The sequence below is a fragment of the Gopherus flavomarginatus genome, chromosome 4 (genome assembly GCF_025201925.1).
Source record: "Gopherus flavomarginatus isolate rGopFla2 chromosome 4, rGopFla2.mat.asm, whole genome shotgun sequence".
Classification (NCBI taxonomy): Eukaryota; Metazoa; Chordata; order Testudines; family Testudinidae; genus Gopherus; species Gopherus flavomarginatus.
In genome coordinates, this window is record NC_066620.1 from 25,812,675 (window position 1) to 25,838,096 (window position 25,422).

Sequence of the window (25,422 nt, forward strand, 5' to 3'; positions counted from 1 at the left end):
AAATTCAGAATGATGTGGGCAAACCAGAGAAATGGACTGACGAAAACAGGATGAAATTCAATAAGGACAAATGCAAAGTACTCCACTTAGGAAGGAACAATCAGTTGCACACATATAAAATGGGAAATGACTACCTAGGAAGGAGTCCTGCAGAAAGGGATCTGGGGGTCATAGTGGATCACAAGTTAAATATGAGTCAACATTGAAAAAAAAAGCAAACATCATTCTGGGGTTAACTGCAGTGTTGTAATCAAGACATGAGAAGTAATTCTTCCGCTCTACTCCGTGCTGATTAGGCCTCAGCTGGAATATTGTGTCCAGTTCTGGGTACCACATTTCAGGGAAGATGTGGACAAATTGGAGATAGTTCAGAGAAGAGCAACAAGGATGATTAAAAGATGACCTGTGAGGGAAGATTGAAAAATCTGGGTTTGTTTAGTCTTGAGAAGAGAAGACTGAAAGGGGATGTGATAGAAGTTTCCAAGTACATAAAAGGTTGTTACAAGGAGGAAGGAGAAACAATTTTCTCCGTAACCTCTCAGGTTAGAACAAGATGCAGTGGGCTGAAATTGCAGCAAAGGTGGTTTGGTTGGACATTAGGAAAAAATTCCTAACTATCAGGGTGGTTAAGCACTAGAATAAATTGCCAGGAGAGGCTATGGAATCTCCATCATTGGAGATTTTTAAGAGCAGGTTAGACAAACACCTGTCAGGGGTAGTCTACATAATACTTAGTTCTGCCATGAGTGCAGAGGACTAGACTTGATGACCTCTCAAGGTCCCTTCCAGTCCTATGATTCTATGATATCATTCATGGTCTACCTTTTCTGTGTCATTTATGTAAGATATCACATGAGTAGCAGATGACAATATCTGCTTTACAGAGTTGCTGAACATGAACTGAATCATAAAGTCTTCTGTATACATTTAACCTCTTAGAATTAAATTTCAAGTGAAGGGTGCTTTTTTTTTTTCATTGAAAAGCTGAAAAAATCAGGTTGAAAAGTTGTAACAGATAAGCCAAGGGAATGAAGTGGAATTTATAACATGATTTCAGAATAGGATATTTGATCTGAGTAATACAGGACAATTAGAGTCTTCAACATTTTACAAAAATTATATAAACAGGCATTATTAAATGCAGAGCCAGCTCTTGGCTTTTGGCTGCCCCAAGCGAAAAAAAAAAAAAAAAAAACCTCCGAGAGCACAACTGCTGAAGTGCAAAAAAAAAATTGTGTTGCCCAAAGCATGTGCTTGGTTTGCTGGTGCCTAGATCCAGCCCTGATTAAATGACATCTAATAATCCTCCAGATATTGTTCAGAATGTGCTGTTCAAAAATTATTTTCATGTAATTATTATTATAGAACATTGAATGTTGTTTACCCCAAAAGCAGGTGGAATTAACAACCAAAGTAGGCCACAAAGTCACAGCAGTGGAGAATTTAGTCTGCTTCATGAACATGAGGCTTGGTCTAGCAGCAGCAGCAGTCCCATCCAGTATTTGAAAAGTCACACCAAGTTGAGTCCCATGATCCAGGAAAAAATGCCTGAAACAGTGGATAATCAAGGAAAGCAGAAGATCAAAACTGGTTCTCCTGGAAGTGAGGTTGTTACTCTGCAGCAGTTTTTAGAAGAAAGCAACAAGGTTACTTCTACAGAGGTTAGTTGAAAAAAAAATTTTAATTTTAGGGCTATACAATACCCTATATTTATGCACAGATTTAATATGGTATTTATAGTGTGTGCCATTGCAGGACTCCCTTAAATTCTTTTAAAGAGACACTGTCAAATAGTAGTTTGTCTACACAAACAATTAGTTCGTGGCCAGCTGCGTGTGTGACTATATCCTGTACTAGCCTGTGTCTAACCATGTGAACCCTGCTGACATGCATTAATAGTTTGTTTATACACTTTGATATAGTCTTTTTTGAATCAGGACTATATTGAAGTGCATTAATGAACTAATAATGAGTGTCAGGAGTTTGATACAGACAGTTAGTCAGTGGCAAGCTAATGTGGGGTAGATTCACAATACAACTTGTTGCAAACTAAAGGTTCCTATAGAAAAGCCTTTCATTTTCAGATCCAAAATTTAATTTTTGTTAAGAAATATAGAAAAAGGAGGGTGATGGCTACAAAATGTAATATGAGATGGTATGCTAAGTAGGAGCAAAGTGGCATTCTGGTTCAGTGTGCAGTGGGGAAAAACAGCTGCTGCCCACCTGGGATTAGTAGAGCTGGTCAGATGGCAGGGAGTGTATTTAACTCTGACTGTGCATCCCCAGTAAAAGGAGATCGATCCACTCCTGGTGTAATTTTAAAAGAAAGAAATACAGAGCGTAACAATTTCTAAAATGGTTGCTGCTTCCCTGATGACCACATTAGGAAAGAAAAGTTGAGGGCTCCTGTCCTAAGTGCTGCAGCTGGGCATACTCATCAGTAGTTGCTGGGTGGGCAGCCATTTGTCCCAGAGTGGTTTTCTTTCCTCTTACTGCCTCTTAATTGTCTTCAATGAGAACTGCTGTCACAGCCCTCCTCATGAAGGTGGAGAAAGTGGTAGGATTGTCTTCAGAGGTTTCCCTCCTCTAACTCATCATCTGAGGAGGCCGTCTTGCCTATTTCAACATCTCCAGTTGATGCTAGGATCTGTCTAGTTTGGGTGGGATGAATGTCTGTAACTCCTGATATTGTTTCCCAGGGTTCTTTCAGTCCAAAGTTCTAGGTAACTTTACTCTGTGCAAGATGGTGTCAGGAAATAAATCAAGGGAGATACAGCCATGAGACCGATAGATGGTTGGTACAAATAGGACAATACGAGTGCTTTCATTTAAAGCTATACTTTACTTAGTTTCAAGCACTTACACATGTCCACAACAGATTAGTAAAACACCCCAAGGTCTTGGGGTCTTGGGGAGGTCTCAAGTGCATAACTGCAAGTGTCCAGTGGACGGCTGCAAGGAAACTTGAGAGGTGTCCAAATGTTCAAGTGTCCACTGAGTTCAGATTTCTTTCTGATTTTATATCCAACTTGTTAGTATTCCATAGCTTGTTCATTAACAAAATTGCTGAGAAGTTAAATTAAGGGTGGAGATTTCCAGCCTGTCAGGTGGGCAATTTTCCATCAGTCGGGTAGAGGAACTTTCCACCAGTTAACCAGCTGTATAGCAATAGTTAACTATTGCCAGACTTTCCATCTTGCAAAACCACATGCTGTGGAAATACAGCTCATGTCAGGAGGACAGAGGGTCATGTTTTCTTCTTGAAGTCACTCACTTCACCCTCCCCTCCTGATCTGTTAGCTGTGCTGAGGTGTCAGAAAGGCCTCCTTCTTCTTCGCGTGCATGCTCATATCGATTCCAGTTAGGTGTGCACGCACCGCGTGCACGTTCTTCGGAAGATTTTTACCCTAGCAACACTCGGTGGGTCGGCTGGGTCGGCCCTTAGAGTGGCGCTGCCATGGTGCCGAATATATACCCCTGCCGACCCAACGGCCCTTCAGTTCCTTCTTACCACTCGTGTCGGTCGTTGGAACAGTGGAGCGCGGCTTAGCTGATCTCCACCTCCCTAGCTACTCATAGTTCTTTTATTAATTCTCGTGTATATAGTTATAAATTCTATAGTTATAGTTAGTTTTATTCATTCTTTGTTATAGTTAGTGTATAAAGTTGAGAAGGGTTCGGGGATTAGCCCCTTCCCCGCACCCAGTACCGGGGCCCATGCCCAGTTCACCGGGCTTCAAACTATGCTTGACCTGCCACAGGCCGATGCCAATGGGAGATCCCCACGACTCTTGCCTTAAGTGCCTTGGGGAATCCCACCTCGTGGATAAGTGCCAGATCTGTAAGGCCTTTAAGCCCAGGACGAAGAAGGAGCGAGACTTCCATCTGAAACAGCTCCTGATGGAGGCAGCTCTTACTCCTCCGCCCTCGGCATCGAGCACTGGACAGTCTGCATCAGGCAGAAGCGTCTCTTCGGCACCGGATCGAGCCGGTACCGATAAGGCCCCTCGGCACCGACCGTCGCTGGCACCGTCGTCTGCTCGGCACCATTCCCTCTCTCCTTGGGTTAAGAAGCATAAGACTCCTGCAGCTTCCGTGCCACCTGCACCACAGTTGGAGCACCCGCCTAAGCCAGAGCGCCCGGCACCGACACCTGCCGTGGCACCGACAGCTTCGGCACTGTTGATTCCGGTCCCTCAAGGGTCGTCGAGTCCAGTGCCTGAAAGCTCCCCGGCGCACGCCGTGGTTGAGCTCACAATTCCCTCCACGCCGGAGACCTTTTTTACGGCGAGGGAGCTGATCGTGCTGATGAAGTCTGCACTGCATCAACCCCTGGCACCGCCAGTGCGGGTCATTCAATCAATAGGCAAGCCTGCCCTCCTGAGACCACCCTCTGTCAGCACCGTCGAGAGGCACTGATCACGATCATGGTCCTACCAGCGCTCTCGGTCCCGTCGCCGATCCCAGTCCCGACGCCGCTTGCACTCCCGGCACCGCTCTCCTTGTCAGTACTGGACGCAGTCGCGGCACCGCTCAGCGTTCTGTTCGCTGGCCTGATACTCTCGGCACCGATCCAGCTCCTGGTATCATTCCTGGCACCGTGCCTCTCGCAACCGCTCCAGACGTCAAGCCTCCAGGTCCCGGTCGACCTCTCGGCACCGCTCCAGTCGCAGGTCCCGGTCTCATTCCTGGTACCGGTATGGCAACCGGTACCGCTCTCCGGTGCCACACAGGGAGAGGTCGTTTAGAGATGGAGACCCTTTCCAGGGTTTTTCAGCCTTGGCCATCTTGTCACACATCTATGTCATCTCACGCGGACAGTGCTTCCTATGCACAGGACCGTGAGTCAGATGTGCCCGGCCGTGTCGCCCAGGAACAGGGACCCCATCAGTGGTCATTCTGGACACCTTGGGCATACCATCAAGCCCAAGATGCGCCTCCAGTGTCATCCCACTCTGTGCCATCGGAACACCAGGTGCCGGAGGCAATGATCAGCTGCCTCCCTCCCCCCGATACAGAGGAGGCTCTCATTCAGCCGGCAGTGTCTCAAGTTCCACCTGAGCCTGATGTTACTCAATAACAGGAGCCCACGCAGGACCCTCTTGTCTCTGGCCTTTCCTCTTCCTCCTCTCCAGATGAAGCGGTGGCGGGGACATCCTCCTCGGGCCCTCCTCCAATTGACCTGCAGGCACATCAGGACCTCCTGAGGCAGGTGACCCTGAATATGAATCTTCAGGTGGAGGAGGTCCCGGAAATAGAGGACCCGGTGGTGGATATCCTGTCAGCTGACACCCCCACAAGAGTGGCCTTGCCGTTTATCCGTACGATACAAGCAAACTCCGATACCATCTGGCAGTCTCCAGCATCTATTACGCCCACGGCCAAAGGAGTTGAGCAGAAGTATATGGTACCCTCCAAGGGGTATGAGTACCTGTATGTGCACCCACCTCCCTCCTCCCTTGTCGTGCAATCAGTCAATGAAAGAGAACGCCATGGCCAGCAAGCTCCTGCTCCAAAACCAAAGGAGGCTAGGCGCATGGACTTATTGGGCCGCAAGGTATACTCTACTGGGGGCCTCCAACTCAGGGTGGCAAACCAGCAAGCCCTGCTCAGCCAGTACAATTATAACACCGGGACGGCAGTTGAGAAATTCGAAGAGTTCATTCCCCAGGACTCCCGCCCAGAGTTTGCTGCCCTTTTGGAGGAAGGGAAGAAGGTGGCGAGAACTTCTCTCCAGGCCTCCCTGGACGCAGCTGACTCCGCAGCCAGGACCCTGACTTCAGGGGTCGCCATGAGACGAATATCATGGCTTAAGGTGTCAGGCCTTCCACCTGAGTAACAAACCACCATACAGGACCTGCCCTTTGACGATCAAGACCTATTCTCTGAAAAGACTGACTCCAGGCTGCAGAGCCTTAAGGACAACAGCGTCATCATGCACTCTCTCGGGATGCACACCCCGGTGACTCAGCGCAGGTCCTTCCGTCCCCAGCCTCACCGCCCTTATCCCCCACCTAGACCAAGACAGGTCTTCGGCAGAGGGCACGGCCGAGGCAATCGTAGATGGCGGTCTGGACCCCAAGGGGGCCAGAATCAGGGTCCCTCCAAACCGCCTGCGGGGCCAAAGCCAAACTTTTGAAGGTGCGCCCAAGGACGGCGTACCAGTTACTTTCCAGGATCCTTTCCCTCCTTTTTCCAACCGCCTCTCCTTTTTCCTCCCTGCGTGGTCCCAGCTAACTTCAGATCATTGGGTCCTACGCACGGTGGAACTTGTGTACCACCTCCAGTTTATTTCGCCCCCCCCTCCACCCCGAACCCTTGTCCCTCTTCAGGGACCCCTCTCACGAGCAATTCCTCTTACAAGAGGTGCGGATGCTCCTTGCTATGGGAGCCATAGAGGAAGTACCAGAAGACGAAAGGGGGAAGGGACTCTACTCCTGCTATTTCCTAAGCCCCAAGGCGAAGGGAGATCTCAGACCTATCCTAGACCTGCGAGAACTCAACAAATTCATGATAAAGTTCAAGTTCCGCATGGTATCCCTAGGGACCATCATCCCATCCTTGGATCCCGGAGACTGGTATGCCGCCCTCGATATAAAGGACGCGTATTTTCACATCGCCATTTATCTTCCACGCAGGCGGTACCTCCAGTTTGTAGCCAACCGTCAGCATTTCCAGTTTACTGTCCTACTGTTTGGCCTCTCTGCAGCACCGAGGGTATTCACAAAGTGCATGGCTGTAGTCGCTGCCTCCCTCCTCCGCCGCCGGATACACGTCTTTTCGTATCTGGACGATTGGCTCATTTGAGGGACCTCCAAGACACAAGTCACCCATCATGTAGGCGTCGTCAAGGACCTATTCATACGTCTAGGCCTGATGATCAATACAGAGAAATCCACTCTGGTTCCCACACAGAGGATAGACTTCATTGGGGCCATCCTGGACTCCAATCTCACCAGAGCCTGCTTACCACCGACTCGGTTTCAGGCAATGGTATCAATTATCCAAAGCCTACAGAACTTCCCAACTACTTCGGCTCGCACTTGTCTCGGTCTCCTGGGTCACATGGCTGCCTGCATGTTCGTGACCAAACACGTTCGTGACCGTCCCCTCCAATCTTGGCTCAACTCGGTATACCACCCGGGCAGAGACGCCATAGACATGATAGTCACCATTCCCCCGAGCATCCTAGGCTCCCTCGACTGGTGGCTGACGCCTTCCCTGGTGTGTGCAGGGATGCTGTTCCATCCGCCCCAGCCTTCTATGTTCCTGACGATGGACGCATCATCTCTCGGCTGGGATGCTCACCTCGGACATCTTCGCACTCAAGGCCTTTGGTCCTCTCAGGAGCTGGCCTTGCACATCAATGTCCGAGAGCTGAGAGCAGTCCGCCTTGCATGCCAGGCGTTTCAACAGCACTTACAAGGCCATTGTGTCTCAGTGTTCACAGACAACAGAATGGCCATGTATTACGTAAACAAGCAGGGAGGGGCACGGTCCTCCCCCCTTTGTCAGGAAGCCATCCAACTTTGGGACTTTTGTATAGCCCACTCGACAGACCTGGTAGTGTCCTTTCTCCCAGGGATTCGGAACACTCTGGCGGATCGACTCAGCAGATCCTTCCTGTCTCAGGAGTGGTCGATTCGTCCGGACATTATTCTGTTTTCCAGAAGTGGGGATTTCCCCACATAGACCTCTTCGCTTCCCGTGAGAATAGGAAATGCCAGATGTTCTGCTCCTTCCAGGGCCTCTCCCAGGGCTCAGTCTTGGATGCTTTCCTGATGCTGTGAACGAACCAACTGCTTTATGTCTTTCTTCCGTTCCCGTTGGCTCACAGGGCCCTGTGAAAGCTCCGCAGGGACGGAGCTCGCTTGATCATGATCGCTCCAGCGTGGCCCAGGCAGCACTGGTACACCATGTTGCTCGACCTCTCGATAGACAGCCCAATTACCCTGCCTCTTCACTCAGACCTCATAACTCAGGACCACGGCAGACTTCACCTCACAGCATGGCCGCTGCGTGTCAGTCAGAGCTACGTTGCTCTGCCTCAGTACAACAAGTACTCCTGGGTAGCGGGAAACCTTCCACTCGGTCAATATATTTGGCCAAGTGGAAGCGTTTCTCCTGCTATGGCGAAAAGCAGAATGTCACTCCCACCGAGGTCTCGATCCCCACTAACTTGGACTACCTCTGTTCTCTCAAACAGCAGGGCCTAGTGGTATCATCATTGAGGATACACTTGACGGCCATATCTACCTTCCACCCAGGGGAGAGTGGCAGCTCCGTGTTCTCGCACCCTATGGTTTCTAGGTTCCTCAAGGGCTTGGAGCGCCTATAACCCCAAGTACGACGCCCCGCCCCAACCTGGGACCTCAACCTGGTTCTAACCAGACTCATGTCTGCTCCATTCAAGCCATTAGCAACCTGCTCGCTACTATACCTGTCCTGGAAGACAGCTTTCCTCATAGCCATTACATCAGCCAGACGAGTCTCCGAGCTTTGGGCTCTCACGGTGGACCCACCGTGTACTATGGTTCACAAGGACAAGGTGCAGTTGCGACCACACCCAGCATTCCTTCCTAAAGTGGTTTCAGCCTTTCGTGTCAACCAGGATATCTTCCTTCCGGTCTTCTTCCCGAAGCCACACTCATCACGATGGGAGTAACAATTGCATTCCGTAGACGTCCATAGAGCACTCGCATTTTATATCGAGTGCGCAAAACCCTTTCGTAAAACGCCCCAACTCTTCTTCGCGGTGGCAGACCAAATGAAGGGCCTACCTGTCTCCTCCCAGAGGATCTCATCTTGGGTGACTGCATGCATCCGTACTTGTTATGACTTGGCTCATGTCCCCTCGAGCCACCTCACTGCACATTCTACCAGGGCTCAGGCTTCATCTGCCGCCTTCCTGGCTCATGTTCCCATCCAGGAGATATGTCGCACAGCTACCTGGTCCTCGGTCCACACTTTTGCCTCTCATTATGCTCTGGTTCAACAGTCCAGAGATGACGCAGCCTTTGGCTCAGCAGTTTTGCATTCTGCAATATCTCACTCCAACCCCACCGCCTAGGTAAGGCTTGGGAATCACGTGATTGGAATCGATCTGAGCAAGCACTCGAAGAAGAAAAGACAGTTACTCACCTTTGTAACTGTTCTTCGAGATGTGTTGCTCATATCCATTCCAAACCTGCCCTCCTTCCCCTCTGTCGGAGAAGCCGGCAAGAAGGAACTGAAGGGCCGTTGGGTCGGCAGGGGTATATATTCGGCGCCACTCTAAGGGGTGACCCAGCCGACCCACCGAGTGTTGCTAGGGTAAAAATCTTCCGACGAACGTGCACACAGGGCGCGCACACCTAATTGGAATGGATATGAGCAACACATCTCGAAGAACAACAGTTAAAAAGGTGAGTAGCCGTCTTTTTTAGCTGCTTTCAGCAATAAGCATAACAGTAGGTACTCCAGCTGCTGGCAATGGTTTAAACATGTTACTGGGCTCTGGGCTATCGAAAATCTGTTTCTACAATATCCTTTTAGTACTTTTGCCCAGGAAGCCACCACTTAAACTTTTGGACTTCCTGAAAGTCCAAGAGAAAGGACAAATAGCCCTCCCAGTCAATGAAGGTTTGCTGAAGCTAGGTAAAGAGGTGTCGAACCACTCCTGCCTATGGTATTTCTGTCTCAAGGAAACCTGAATCCTTCATATCAAATTCTCAAGGAGGGGTTTGATATATTTTACCAGCGTCCTATAATGTACTCACTTGTGATCTCTGTTGCAAGTGAGAAAACTAGAAATGGGAAGATGTCATTGAGTCCAAATGATTGGACATATTTGGAATAAAAGTTTATTCTTCAACTTCCCTGACATTATGAATGGTGGCAGTTATAGCCAGATATAATTTTTTTTTCTGGTCCAGAGCCACCTTTTGGGACCAGTACATTCCTGAGTTAAGAAACAGGAATTTCCGGAGTTGTTTAAAAAAGGCCAGACTTTTTCCAGTAGTTTCTGTGCTCTCTCAGACAAAACTGATGGGACTTTGGTTAGGACTCCCTTCCTTAGGAAACTCTACTCACTCAGGAATTCTGGTCTCTAAGTTGAGGCCCAGGCAAAAGTTGTGGACTTCACTTTTAAAGACACAGATGACTTGAGCTTTGATTTAGCAAGGTATGTAAGCACATGCTTAGGTGCATCCCTATTCCCCATGATTGTCTCATTTCATATGCTTAATGTGAAACCTTTTCTTAAGTGCTTTGCTGAATATGGATGGATTTATGTGTGTTTAAGTGCTTTGCTGAATATTGGAATTTTGGAAAAAAAGAAAAGCACAAAGTCAATGGCTAGGACTCTAGGCTTGAATTAGCCTGTTTTCCAGAGGAAATCTTCAGTTAGATTGCATAACAGACACTTTCAGAAGTTCTCTTCAAGAGCTTGCAGCCAGCAAAGACCCACACAATTGGAGAAGTCATTCTGTCCCTGCCACAGGAGACAACACTCTTCCTTCTAGACCTTTGTAGACTGACCTGCTGGTGGGGGCCATATTTAGTGAATTTGCGGATGCTCCAGAGAACACTGAACTAGTCCTGGAGTATCCAAATCCTTGTCTTTCTTCCCCTTTTACTCCATCCTTTGAGGACTTTTTTTCCTTTTTGATTTCAAGAATGGCAAGCATTGCTTCAGACCACTGGGTCCTAGAGATCATTGAACTGGTGAATTCCCTGATGCTTAAGAGCTATTACCAAGCCACCTCTTTACTTTTTCATGAGAAAATGAGGTCATAATTTAATTTAAGATTCCTCCTGGTCAAGATTTTGAGTACTATTAGACAGCCTATGAATTGCAGATGGATGGAGTTGTTTGAACAGAAAAGGAAACTTTCTTCCAACTTTGCATATTGGATTTCTTCCAGCTGCTTGAACCTGGTTCGAAGTCCAGAACTCCACACACTAGTCTTAGGTTCAAAACACTGGTACATATTGTTCAAATTGTTAAGGAAATTATCAATTAGTTAGTGAAAAGGAGAGCAGGAGAGAAGATGTGTGTTTGAAGTTCTAATCCGTTGATTGGTTGAGCTACTTGATATCAGAGGAGAAGTAATATCTCATGAACTCTAGATAGTTGCAGCCTTTCACAGACATCTAGTTTCCAAGGTAGGAATGTTTCCTTATTGCCAGTCTATATGATAGCTCAACGTTATATATAATTCAAATTTAAGAGGTAAAATATCATTTGCACTTTTGCCACTAATAAGTAGTCTTAAGCAATTCAAATAAATGTAGTATTTAAATAAAATAATAATCTAATTGTTTTTCACTTTCATGCAATAAAGATGACTAAAATATCTTGTAAATTTAAAAATTAAATCAGAACTATACAATAAGCTGTTGGGATATGTTTTGACAGATAAAGTGTGCAAGCCAAGAGAATCTTTTAGATGAAGTAATGAAAAGTTTGTCTGAGTCTGCTGAGTTGGCAGGAAAAGAAAAGCTAAGGAAACAGTCGTCTGTCAACAGTGGTATCATCAAGTCATTAAGTGGGAAAAACACAGTTGACTTCTCAGATGGAAGGTCAGCTAAACCTGAACAGCTTGTAAGGCCCAGCCCTCGTAAAACTGAAGATACCTACTTTACCAGCTCTCCAATAAAATTGATGTCAGGTACTCAAGGAAAGGTCAAGTCAATCAAAGAAAAAGTACAGACAGATCCATCACAACGACAATCAAAAGATTGCAGCCCTTATGCTACCTTACCTCGTGCAAGCAATGTGATTTCTACAGCAGAAGGAACTACTCGAAGGACAAGCATTCATGATTTTTTATCTAAGGACAGTAGGCAGCCTGTATCAATTGATCCAGCACCATCTACAGCTGATAAAAGCATTCCATCAGCATCTAGTGAGTACCGTGCACACCAGCAGTCCTCTAGTTTTTTTCATTATACATCTTACAATGTAGATTCTATTCCACAAAATGATTTAGATAATACAATTAAACCAGATCACTCGGGATATAAATCTGCGAAGCCTAGGAATTCAAGGATGGGAAAATCAAATGTTGTTGACAAAACTTCGAGCACTAATGTGTTCAGTGATAAAGTTGGTATATCAACTAATGATAGCACAGGGACATTTGCTGTTGCCCATGTGTCACAGCCATTTTTATCCCTTAACACTGAATTAGTTAGTAATATAAGTGGATTACCTCAAAGGTCTTCAGCTAAGGTAACTGATCAGACATTTGTCTCATCAGTTAAATCTTTACAAAAAGATCATGAACAGTCTTCTGATGACCATAAGTCTGATAACAGTAACCCACAGTCAGTTCTAAATAGTGAATTTACTGCTGCTTCTGCATGTGTAAATACTAGCAAGATTGAATCCCCTTTACTGGTTTCTGAAGATAACCAAACTGTTTGGTATGAGTATGGTTGTGTATGATACGAGAGATGTCATATTAAATACAAATGACGCAGATGTTCTTCTCAAAGTGATTTAGGGAATGTTCCACTAAAAATAAAAAATAGTTTCTGGCAGGTTTGTAGGGGGGGTGTTTTCCTCTGAATGGTGATATAAACATCAGCTGTGTATTACAGCATGCGTATAAATGTAAAATTGTAATCACACCAAAGCTTGCACGAAACATTAATTGCACTGTATATTTTCTGCATGCCTCTAAAAGCCTTAATAATACAAACTAATGTTCTGTATTTTTATTTATCACATTAGAAATATTTTGTTTTTCTACATTATTGAATGCATGTTAAAGCAGTTGCATGCTGCATTGCCAAAAATGGCACAAAGAACCAGGTAATTTTTACCAACAGGAAGGTATTTTCCTCACTTGTACTTTTGTTTTCGGATGCATCACCCATACAAAAATGCCTATTTTTTCCTCTTGCACATATACAATACTAGCAAAAAAAACCCCAACCTGTTAGGCAGATTTTAGTATCTTTTGCTTTTTATTTATGCTATGTTTTGTGTGTCGTTTTGCTCAAGGAATAAGTTGTACCCCAAATAATTCAGTGCCTGTAGTTTGCTGCACAATAAATATGAACTGCAGTTCACATTTATTAAAATATTTGAACTTTAATAAATAAAACAATGTTAATATTCATAAATGGTAATTTTTTAAAATATAACAATCAAATTAAGTGTAGCAGTTGCATAGAAAAAATGATCCTCCTCTACCTCTTTTTCCTTTTCCTATGGTTTATCTTCCCATGTCTAACATACAGAGGCTGTCCAATGTGCTGTTTTATTTGGAGTCAAGTAACACTATAGTTTTATGAGAATTTTTACAATGTATAATAATAATAAAAATCTTTACTAATTATGGTGGAAATTCTTTTTTTTTCCTATGCAGATAGAACATTGCTTAGTTAGAAAATGAGGCATATGAGATTTGACAATAAGACTATATTAAATATGAATGCAGCTGAAATAATATATTTTAAATATTTGAAATATAAAATGTTGAAAAAAAGCTATTTAAAATTCTAGCATCTCTGCAACTGCTTGAAATCGTACTTTAAGTCTGGTAACAATTTAAACTTAAAACGATTTTAAAAAAACTTTAAAATTATACCATACTTCAGCTATAAATTGCATGTGCATGTAGAGCTAGACCCTTAAGTAGACGTCAGCATTTTTTAATAAATTGAAACACAATTAAATATTTAGGTTTGAAAAATCAAAAGTAGCTGTGCTATTTAAAAACCTGCATGAGAGAAGAAAATATATCTTGTTGAAAATAATGAATTTCATATTCTAACTTTTACAATTGTGCTGCTTTGGCCAGAAATTGCGTGGCAGTGCATAGCGCTGCTACATGGGGACCCAAATTTGATACCTTTGGTCCCAGGTCAGCAAGGACCAGAAGTGCTGCAAGAATAGTTCACTTAACTATTCATGAAGGAAGCAGTAATTCCTTTGTATCACACTCTAGAAATATCTTCAGCTGATACAGGAGCATCATTGATGAACTTTGGAGAATCTATTGCCAGGTCTCCTCTGCATGAAGGTGTGAGGAGGAAGTAAGTGCAGAACATAAAGTGTCTTAGAGAGACTCCATGAAGGAACAAATTATGCTTCTTCCAAAACATAAAATAGCTTTCCTTTACCATATTTGCACACCTACACAGTTTATGGGCTGATAAATCTCTCACTTATCCTTTGGTTATATCCAGCCTTGTGCTTCTTAATGTCATTGCTGTATCTCCTTTAAAGATAGTTTCTAGCCTATATACAATAAAAGAAATGCTGTCAACATAATTCTTCTTATTCTCACACACACAGAGTACATCAGTCTTGGGTCATTTCATTCTGATTCACTTCTTGTTGTTCCATATTTTTTAACTCATTTTTTAACATATATGGTGCTGCCAGATTAACAGAAATATGCACAATAAATTTTTAAAGTTATCTATGGAATTATATAGGAAATCTATAACATCTTGAAGTATCCTACAGGATCTCAGAAAGCACACTACAAGCATCGGTACTTTTGGGGTGGTTGGGTAACTGACAGCAAACTTATTTCTTGGAAAAACTGATAGCTTATAATGAGGTACATTGAGTTTATTAAGAATGAAGTAACAGCACCTTTGCGACCTATATTGATGCTCAGCAGTGAAGCCAATGATTGAAGGGACACAGAATTTCAACCTACCTTTTCAACCCTAGATGTGATCCTTATAGATTGATATTGAGAAAGTAAAGGAAACTTTTCCAGCCAATGTGCACTTCCATCTCTGAATCATTTTCGTTCTTTTCACAAACACTAAATTCTCACACACCAATCTTCTTCTTCCATATGGCTCTGGTGTAGAGCAGCAACGATCGAGCCAAATGGCTACATCAGGAGTACCAGAATTTACTGCAGTAATGCCTGCTTCATATTTATAAATTGGGCAGTAAGTAATGATATGTTTGATGGTCTGTCGTGAGCAGCCACACTCGCCAGTTCTTCGAGTGATTGCTCATATCCATTCCAGTCAGGTGTGCATGCCCCGCGTGCACATTCGTCGGAAGACTTTTTTACCCTAGCAACACTCGGCGGGTCGGCTGGGTGCCCCCTGGAATGGTGTCGCTATGACACCATATATATACCCCAGCCGACCCGGCCACCCTTCAGTTCCTTCTTACCGCCCGCGTCGGTTGTTGGAACAGTGGAGTGTGGCTTAGCTGACCTCCACCTTCCCTAGCTACTCGTAGTTTCTCGTTGTTATCGTATACATAGTTGTTATTCTTGTAGATATAGATAGATAGATTTAGTTGTGAGTTCTTACATTAATAGTATAGTTAGTTTAGTACTACTTAGCAAGGTTCGGGGAGTAGCCCCTTCCCCACACCCGGTGCCGGAGCTCATGCCCGGCTCCCCGGTTTTCAAACCATGCTCGGCCTGTCACAGGCCGATGCCAACAGGAGACCCACACAACTCCTGTTTGAGGTGCCTCGGGGAATCACACTTAACAGCTAAGTGCCCTAGTTGCAAGGCTTTCAAGCTGCGAACTAAAAAGGAGCAGGACATCAGACTGAAACAGCTCCTCATGGAGGCGGCCTTGACACCGCCACCTTCGGCACCGAGCGCCGGTCATTCGGTGAGCAGAGGCACCCCTGCGGCACCGGATCGCACCGGTATGCCTAAAGAGTCTCGGCACCAGCCGGCACCGAAGTGGACTCCACGTCGCTCCCTCTCCCCGAGGTCGAAGAAGGCCGAGACTCCTGCTGCTTTGGCACCGCCCACGCTGCAGCCAGCAATTGCATCCAGATCGGACTGCCTGGCGCCGATACCTGCCGTGGCACCAACTAAATCGGCACCATTGATTCCGGTCCCACAAGGGCCATCGAGTCCAGCGCCTGATGGCTCCCTAGCGCGTGCTGCAGTAGAGCTCACCATGTCATCCATGCCAGAGGCGTTTTCGGCGGCAAGAGACTTAATCGCCTTAATGGACTCGGCACTGCCTCTACCCCCAGCACCGCCGGTGCGGGTAATCCAATCTCGGGGCAAGCCGACCCTGACTAGACCACCGTGTGTCGGCACAGCGGACCAGCACGGCTCAAGTTCGCGGTCCCGCAGACGCTCCAGGTCAAGACGACGCTCTCGCTCTCTACGCCGCTCGCAGTCCAGGCACCGTTCTCCTACACGGCACCGGTCAGACTCGCTGCACCGATCGGACTCCCGCTCTCTACCTCACTATCCGCGGCACCGCTCCAGTTCTAGGCGCCAATCCAGGCATCGTACCTCTCGGAGCCGTTCACACTGCAGGGACTCGAGATCTCGGTCGACCTCCCAGCACCGGTCTGGTTGCAGGTCCCAATCTCGATCCCGGTACCTCTACGAATACCGGCACCTGTCCCCGTTAAAGAAGGGAGCGAGGTCCGTCGGAACCTCAGCCCAAGGTTTCTCTGCTCCTCCGGGGCCATCCAGGCAGACGTCGGTGTCCTCTCACGCGGACAGTTATTATGACCAGGAACGAGATACGGAGGTGCCTACCGAGGTCTTCCAGGATGTCCGGTCTCAGGACCCAGGACCTCACCAGTGGTCCTTTTGGACACCCTGGGTGTACCATCAGGCCCAAGGTGCTCTATTGCTCCAGACCCGCTCCGCTTCCTCAGAGCATCCAGCTCCAGAGGCCACCATTAGCCGTCCCCCTCCAGCTGGGACAGAGGAGCAGATAACTGATCCACCAGGTTCTCTGGTACTGCTGGACCAGGAACTGACCCATGAGCAAGAGGCCATTCAGGACCCCCTCACCCCCGGCGTATCATCCTCTTCCTCCCCAGACGATGCGGTGGCAGGGACCTCATCATCAGGGCCCCCACCGATAGACCTCAGAGCCCATCAGGACCTCCTTAGGAGGGTAGCGCTCAACATCAGTCTTCCCGTAGAGGAAGTCCTGGAGGTCGAGGACCCAGTTGTCAGCATCCTGTCGGCAGATACCCCCACTAGGGTGGCTTTGCCTTTCATCAAGACCATCCAGGCCACTGCTGACACCTTATGGCAGTCCCCAGCCTCCATTCCCCCTACGGCAAAGGGAATTGAGAGGAAATACATGGTACCCTCTCGGGGGTACAAATACCTATATGTCCATCCTCCTCATTAGTTGTCCAATCGGTCAACGAGAGGGAACGCCACAGCCAACAGGCGCCAGCCCCCAAATCAAAGGAGGCTAGGTGGATGGACCTACTGGGCCGCACGTTATATTCGGCAGGTGCCCTTCAGCTCCTGGTGGCCAACCAGCAGGCTCTCTGAGCCATTATAACTACAACACCTGGGCAGAGGTGGGTAGATTCACAGAACTTCTACCCCCGGACTCTCGCAGGAATTTGCCACATTCCTTAAAGAAGGGAAGAAGGTGGCTAGAACCTCCCTCAAGGCTTCTCTCGATGCGGCTGACTCGGCAGCCAGAACTCTGGCCTCAGGTATCACCATGAGGCGTATCTCATGGCTACACGTCTCCAACCTGCCACCCGAGCTCCAATACACCATCCAGGACTTACCCTTTGATGGCAAGGGTCTGTTCTCTGAAAAGACCGACCCCAGGTTGCAGAGTTTAAAGGACAACAGGGTCATCATCACTCGTTGGCCATGCATATGCCTGTGACCCAACGCAGAACCTTCCAGCCCCAACCCCACCGGCCGTACTTTGTGTCCCGGCACAGACAAGACTTCAATAGAAGGCGCGGGCGGGGTGGCCTTAGATGCCAGTCCGGACCCCAAGGGGGTCAAAACAATGGCCCCCCAAAAGCACCTCCGGAGCCTAAGTCTACCTTTTGAAGGTACGCACGAGGACGGCGTACCAGTTTCAGGACAGGATCCTTCTCCTCCCTTCTCCAACCGCCTCTCCTACTTCCTCCCGGCGTGGTCCCAATTGACCTCAGACATCTGGGTCTTACGGACGGTGGAACAAGGATACCACCTCCAATTTGTTTCAACCCCGCCTACCCACCCCCCAACCCAGTCCCTCTTCAGGGACCTCTCTCACGCGCAAGTCCTCTTACAAGAGGTGCAGTCTCTCTTCGCTGCAGGAGCAATAGAGGAGGTACCACCAGACGAGAAGGGAAAAGGGTTTTACTCCCGCTACTTTCTGATCCTCAAGTCCAAGGGAGGCCTCAGGCCCATCCTAGACCTGCAAGGCCTCAACAAGTTTATGGTCAAGTTGAAGTTCCGCATGGTCTCCCTGGGGACTATTATCCCATCCTTGGATCCTGGAGACTGGTATGCCTCCCTCAATATGAAGGATGCATTCTTCCATATCACCATCTTCCCTCCACACAGAAGGTATCTTCGCTTTGTAGCCAATCACTGGCACTTCCAATTCACGGTCCTCCCCTTCCGCCTCTCTATGGCCCCAAGGGTGTTTACGAAGTGTATGGCCGTCGTCGCCGCCCAGCTCCGCTGGCAGCAGATACATGTATTCCCATATCTGGACGACTGGCTCATCAAGGGAACCTCCCGGACTCAGGTCAGACAGCACGTGTACATAATCATGGACCTATTCTCCCAGTTGGGGCTGCTCGTCAATGCGGAAAAGTCCACACTGGTTCCCACACAAAGGCTGGACTTCATAGAGGCAACCCTGGACTCCACCCGAGCCAGGGCCTACCTACCTCAGCCACGTTTCCAGACGATCATGGCAATCATTCGAGGTCTGCAGAACTCCCCGACCACCTCGGCTCGCATGTGTCTCGGCCTACTAGGCCACATGACCGCCTGCACTTATGTGACCAAATATGCCAGGCTCTGCCTCCGGCCCCTTCAAACGTGGCTCAACTCGGTCTACCGCCCGGGCAGGACCCAGTAGACATTCTGGTGACCATTCCCCTGAGCACCTTACGCTCCCTCGACTGGTGGCTGACTCCCTCCCTTGTGTGTGCAGGGCTACCGTTCCATCCACCATAGCCCTCGCTGTCCCTAATGACAGATGTGTCATCTCTCGGTTGGGGGGGCTCACCTCGGTCACTTTCGTATCCAGGGCCTTTGGGCATCACAGGAGCTGACGCTCCACATAAACGTCCGGGAGCTGAGAGCAGTCCGCCTCGTGTGCCAGGCGTTCCAGCAATATCTTCACTGCCGTTGTGTCTCAGTGTTTACAGACAATACAACGGCCATGTATTATATCAACAAACAGGGAGGGACTCGCTCTTCTCCCATGTCAAGAGGCCATTCGACTCTGGGACTTCTGCATAGCCCACTCAATAGACCTGCTAGCGTCCTTTCTCCCAGGGGTTCGGAACACTCTGGCGGATCAGCTGAGCAGATCCTTCCTCTGTCACGAATGGTCGATAAGACCAGACGTTATTCATTCAATCTTCCAGACGTGGGGTTTTCCCCTCATAGATCTGTTCGCCTCTCGCATGAACAGGAAATGCTAAGCGTTCTGCTCCTTCCAGGGTCTTTCACCGGGATCGATCACGGACGCATTCCTCCTGTCGTGGGGGCACCACCTGCTCTATGCCTTCCCACCATTTCATCTGGTTCACAAGGTCCTAATAAAACTCTGCAGGGACAGAGCGCATCTAATCCTGATCGCGCCAGCGTGGCCCAGACAGCACTGGTACACCACACTGCTCAGCCTGTCCATGGCCAGCCCAGTTACCCTACCACTCCTTCCAGACCTCATAACGCAGGACCGCGGCAGTCTTCGCCCCCCAGACCTGCAGGCCCTTCACCTCACGGCATGACTCCTGCATGGCTGAACAGATCAGAGTTACGCTGTTCCGCTCCGGTACAGCACGTTCTCCTAAGTAGCAGAAAGCCTTCCACTCGGTCAACGTACCTGGCCAAGTGGAAACGTTTCTCCTGCTGGTGTACGACGCAGAATGTTACTCCTTCTGAGGTCTCGATCCCTGCTGTTTTGGACTGCCTCTGGTCTCTTAAACAACAGGGCCTGGTGATATCTTCTCTGAGGGTGCACTTGGTGGCTATCTTCACATTCCATCCCGGAGAAAGTGGCCACTCCATGTTTTCCCACCTCTTAGTTACTAGATTTCTTAAGGGCCTGGAGCGCCTCTACCCCCCAGTACACTGCCCTGCCCCCATCTGGGACCTCAACTTAGTCCTAAGCAGACTTATGCATCTGCCTTTTGAGCCATTGGCGACTTGCTCACTCCTGTACCTATCGTGGAAGACAGTCTTCCTGGTGGCCATTACATCGGCCAGAAGGGTCTCCGAACTTCGAGTGCTTATGGTGGACCCACCGTATACTGTCTTCCACAAGGACAAGGTACAGTTGCGACCTCATCCGGCGTTCTTCCCTAAGGTAGTGTCGGCTTTCCATACCAACCAGGACATTTTCCTCCCGGTCTTCTTTCCAAAGCTTCACTCTTCTCAACGGGAGCAGCAGTTGCACTCCTTAGATGTCCGTAGGGCGCTCACTTTTTATATCGAGTGGACCAAGCCCTTCCGGAAATCCCCCTAGCTGTTCATGGCAGTCGCTGAACGGATGAAAGGTCTACCAATCTCCTCCCAGACAATCTCCTCTTGGGTAACGGCGTGCATACGCACGTGCTATCACCTGGCTCGTGTTCCTTCGGGCCATCTCACGGCGCATTCTACCAGAGCTCAGGCTTCATCAGCCGCCTTCCTGGCCCACGTGCCTGTCCAGGAGATATGTCGCCCAGCAACCTGGTCATCGGTCCACACCTTTGCTTCGCACTATGCTCTGGTCCAACAGTCTAGAGATGATGCAGCCTTTGGCTCAGCGGTTCTGCATGCTGCCACATCTCACTCAGACCCCTCCACCTAGGTAAGGCTTGGGAATCACCTGACTGGAATGGATATGAGCAATCACTCGAGGAAGAAAAGACGGTTACTCACCTTTGTAACTGTTGTTCTTCAAGATGTGTTGCTCATATCCATTCCAAACCCACCCTCCTTCCCCACTGTCGGAGTAGCCGGCAAGAAGGAACTGAAGGGTGGCTGGGTCGGCTGGGGTATATATCCGGTGCCATAGCGGCGCCACTCCAAGGGGCGCCCAGCCAAACCGCCAAGTGTTGCTAGGGTAAAAAAGTCTTCTGACGAACGTGCACGCAGCGCTCGCACACCTGACTGGAATGGATATGAGCAATACATCTCGAAGAACAACAGTTACAAAGGTGAGTAACCATCTTTTACATTTGATAACTAATAAAATGATAAATCTGGCAAAAGAAAGAGGCCTTAATGTGGATGCAATTTTTATTTTATATTCATTTTCACTACCGGCACCTTACACTACCAGAGGGAAATTAAGAGGCTTTGTATAAATGAAAATCAGCCCTTTTAAATTTCATATCTTCACGTTGGGGTTCTGGAGTGAACTTTTTCAGCTTGGGCCATTATAACTATTTCCCCTTATTTTTCAAATTTCTGATGTGCTATTGATCGTAGGACTTTTAAAAGTAACCCTGTGTTCCTGGTTTTCTGTTGGGCCTGATCCTGCCCCATCAATTCCAATGGGAGTGGGAGCAGACCCATTATTAGGGAATATTTTAATGGCCTTGAAAAATCAACCATGTTCAACTGCTGCTCATCAGCTCTAATATTTGGGGGGAAAAACAGATGTGCTCATGCATAGAGAGATTTTCTCCTCTGTACTCCTCTGGACTGTACTCCCTAACAAATACTTACACATCATGGCTGAATCTTTTCATTTTTGTTTCAGCTGTGGAGGATTTGTGGGATTCCCTTCAGATCCCATCAGTGTTGCTCCTAGATCAATCAGAGGGCTTCCTACGAAGCAATTCAGTGCACTCATTTCTTGATCCATGTCTCTGCGATTCCTGGTCCCTGCTGGCCTTAGAAATGGAAATCCAGGCCTAAAAATCAATTTTTGCATAATAATTCAGAGTATTTGGTCATCAGCCAAAAATGAACATTAGACATTTAATTAATTGTTCTGCCGTGAACAGGAATAATTTTTTGTTTGCAACGAAAAGTTTGCCTGAAGCTTTGCTTTTCTAAGTGAACACTTAGTTAAGATACTATATTGTGCATGTTATATCTGTTGCATGCAAAGGTTATTTTCCACTTTACAGACTTGAATTTAGCCATTTTAGTAAATAGTTATTTATGTGTTACTGGCAGTCAGGTTTAAACAAACAAAAAAAAGTTGAGCCAATTTCTCTGCTGGTGTAAGTGGGCACAGTTCCATTGATTTCAGTGGTGTTTTGCCCTTTCATACTGGCACAGATTTAGGGCTATTAAATTTAAATGTTGAATTTATCCTCTTGTGGATTTGAAAAGTAATATTTGATTATTTTATATTTGATTATTTTAAAAATGCAGATATGAACTCTTATAACAGGTTTACCTTTAATATATGTCTGTAGATTATTCTAGTGAATTCCTTCCTTCCCTCTCCCTCAACAACCCTGTCCCTCAAAAAAGTCTTCTTATACCTTTGAGCAGGTATATCCTACTATTACGTAACTGCATATTGTTAAGTGAGGGCTTTTTCTTATCCTGCTAAACAAATTGAATAACATGAAATGCTTTTCTCCTGCAGATGTGGAAGCTATACCAGAAAGCAGAAATTCAAAAAGCAGGTCTAGGGAGCAACAAAGCTCCTAATGCTATTACCCACTACATGAGGTGTGGGCCAAGTGGTGAGTTTCCTGCCCAAAATGTAAATGAGATTAATTTCATTTACAACAAACTAACAGCATTACCTATAAGAATAAGTGCACATTGCATTAACAGATTTAAATATTACTTGCTTAACTGGCTTTCTATCTTGCTTATTAGTAAAGCCAGACCAGACAGCTGTAGTTGGAGTATTTTGCCTGTCTGGGCAGGCAACGAGAAATCTTTAAACACTTTTTTCCTTGTAAAATGACATATTTTTTATATATAAGATTTCCAGGATGTCTTTTAAAAACTGTTAAAACTTTATAAGAGGAAGCTTCAAGAAAATGAGCTTATGTCACTTATTTAGAAAGGGACAGATAAATTCAAAAGAATAGTTTTAGAAAGCAAAAAATGTTAATTTTATAAACTATTTTATATTGCAGGGAAACTGCCTTTATGTAAAGTTTATCTTTGGCATTCTGTCCCTTTCTTGTTCTCACTAAATCTCTGATGCATGCTGTTAAGTTCTTTACTCTGAATTTTGTGTCTCTTCTACACTTCAAGCTTTTCTTATGTTCTCTTCTTTTTTCTACCTTTCAATTGAACACAGAGAGAAAAGTGTCCTTCAGTGTCTCAGTATGAAGCCTTTATTTCTGAAGTAACAAGACAGTCAACTATAGGAATCAATAATAATAATTTTTAAAACATTAAGGGAACTTTTTACAATTCTTCGTGAATAGAGCAGGCAAGAAATACAAACCTTCCTTCCTTGAATCAAGGAGCTCTACTGGAGTCTACTGATGAAACTTTTTAGACGGTTTTAGGAATTGTTGCACATTGCACTGTTAAGATCTACTGAATAAAGGACAGTTCTCATCTGCTTAAGGACCAACCATTTAAGAGCTCAAGAATTACTCCAGGAATAAAATGCTACTTCTTTCATCTTTTGTTTATGAATTTAGCCACTGATTGCTTACAGCTTCTGCTAATAATTAGCAAAAATCTAGCAGTTTATATTTAGTTCTGTAAATCTGAAATAAATGCAATAGTATTTTGTGGAAATTTACTGTATATACAGATACAAAAAACCCACAAGCTTACTGGCACTTCACTGGCTTATTTGATTAGCATAATCTGCATGCTGTTGTTCTTTCAAAGAAAAATCTGTGCTGATTATTATTTTGGTGCATACTGCAAAAGAAAATTCTGTTTACTTACATGAAAACATTTGAACAACTTCAGAATAAAGATGGAGTGATGGAATATTCACACTATGTAGAAATTCTTGGTTTTCCAGATGCACAAGTTATACTGCACAGATATGTTCAGAAGTTCTTGACAGGAGAGTGACAAGAATAATTTTACTAAGACTTTTTTTCCCTAATGTAGTTTTTCAACAAATGGCATTCCCAGGATAAAACTGTCTTATACTTAATGTTTGTGTTTTAACTATTTTTTTTTAATTTGTGTTTTGATGTGTGCTGACTGTGGCTTAAAAGGTTTCCTTATGGGAAAAAACAATGTAAATAATGTAATCTGCATTTTACAATCAATTCACTCGTTAAGATTCTCCTTTATTAATACGACATTCTCTTTTGTTAATTATAATTCTACATTAAAATCGATAAATGTTATTAGTACTTTTAAAATATTTGTATGCATTTGTTGTCTTGAAGACATTTGCAAGAGCATAGAAAACAGATTTAGTTAATCTAGGGAAAAGTACATGGACTTATCACTCGAGCCCAATTTATATTAAATATTAACATTTTATTTTCTTATATATGAATAAATGCATTAATATGTCTATGAAAAAATCAAATTAACTGTGTAACCTCATAGGGTTTAATCCAGCAAAGGCTTATGCACATGAGTAATTTTACATGATTAGTCCCACTGATATTAATGGAACTATTCCCATAAGTAAAGTTAAGCATGACCATAAGCGTTTGCAGAATCAGGACCATGGAGTACATTTACACCAAGTTCACGACATTCCTTAGCTTGTTTGGCAGAGCAGCTGTATATAGTTTTAAGTAGTAATAATTTATTTTTTAGGCTTTCACTATCATCTATAATGACTAAAGCTGGTTGGAAAATCTTTGACACAAACAGTTTCCATCCGAGAATGCAGTTCTGTCGAAATTGAAACACTTTGTAAATCATATTGATTTTGCCAAAACTTGGGGGGGCGTTGGCAGGGGGGTGATTCTGACAATGTCAAAAAATCCTGTTTCAATACAATCAGAATGAAACATTTTTTATTTTTTTCCTTTCTAAACAACTTCATTTTGAAATTTGTGGTGCATCATATATAATATAAAATTAAAAAATCTAAATCTAAACAAGTTTTAGTTTTGTCAAAATGAAACATTTTGATCTGAAACCATTTTTAATTTTCTTTTGGAGAGAATTTTGAAATTGTCAGATGTCATTCTAACTGGAATTAAAACAAATTTCTTAATCCTCCACGGAACAGAATTTCCATTCTCCACACAAAAAACATTCTGGTAGCTTGTCAGAATGATAGATTATTTTATCACTGACGTAATGCTCTCATATAGAGGGCCCAATCCTGCTACCATTATTTTCAGTGTCAAATTCTCATTGATTTTAATGGAGGCAGGATTGGGCTCATAAGGCTTGAACAACAAAGGAGTTTAGGCACCTAAGACCAAAATCTAGATCCTCAAAATCCCTGTTCAGCTGTCCCATTACCTCCATAGGTACCTAAGTTTCCACCAGTAAAGCCCTCTATGTGCCTAAATTTCTGCTGGTGATGAAATGCTCAGCACCTAAACCCTGGGAGATACTTATGCTAGCTGTTACTCTGCCTGCCTCACCTGCGGGGCCTGATCCTGTGGGCATTTTCATA

At 45.7% G+C, this 25,422-nt stretch overlaps 1 protein-coding gene across 10 annotated transcripts in view; it reads left to right on the top strand.

Moving 5' to 3' along the window:
- Positions 1-24,187, top strand: part of CCDC88A (coiled-coil domain containing 88A) — a 349,307-nt gene extending 325,120 nt beyond the window's left edge. For 7 of the 10 annotated variants that reach the window (XM_050951995.1, XM_050951994.1, XM_050951999.1 and 4 more), the window contains 2 exons: positions 1,393-1,661; positions 11,399-13,326. In XM_050951995.1, the coding sequence (XP_050807952.1) occupies positions 1,393-1,661; positions 11,399-12,430 (1,301 nt within the window). In that variant the 3' untranslated portion in view covers positions 12,431-13,326. Of the gene's footprint in view, positions 1-1,392; positions 1,662-11,398; positions 13,327-22,485; positions 22,586-23,157 lie in introns of those variants that run through there. The other 3 variants (XM_050952002.1, XM_050952003.1, XM_050951998.1) reach the window with 3 other exon arrangements.
- Positions 24,188-25,422: the final 1,235 nt, after the last annotated feature.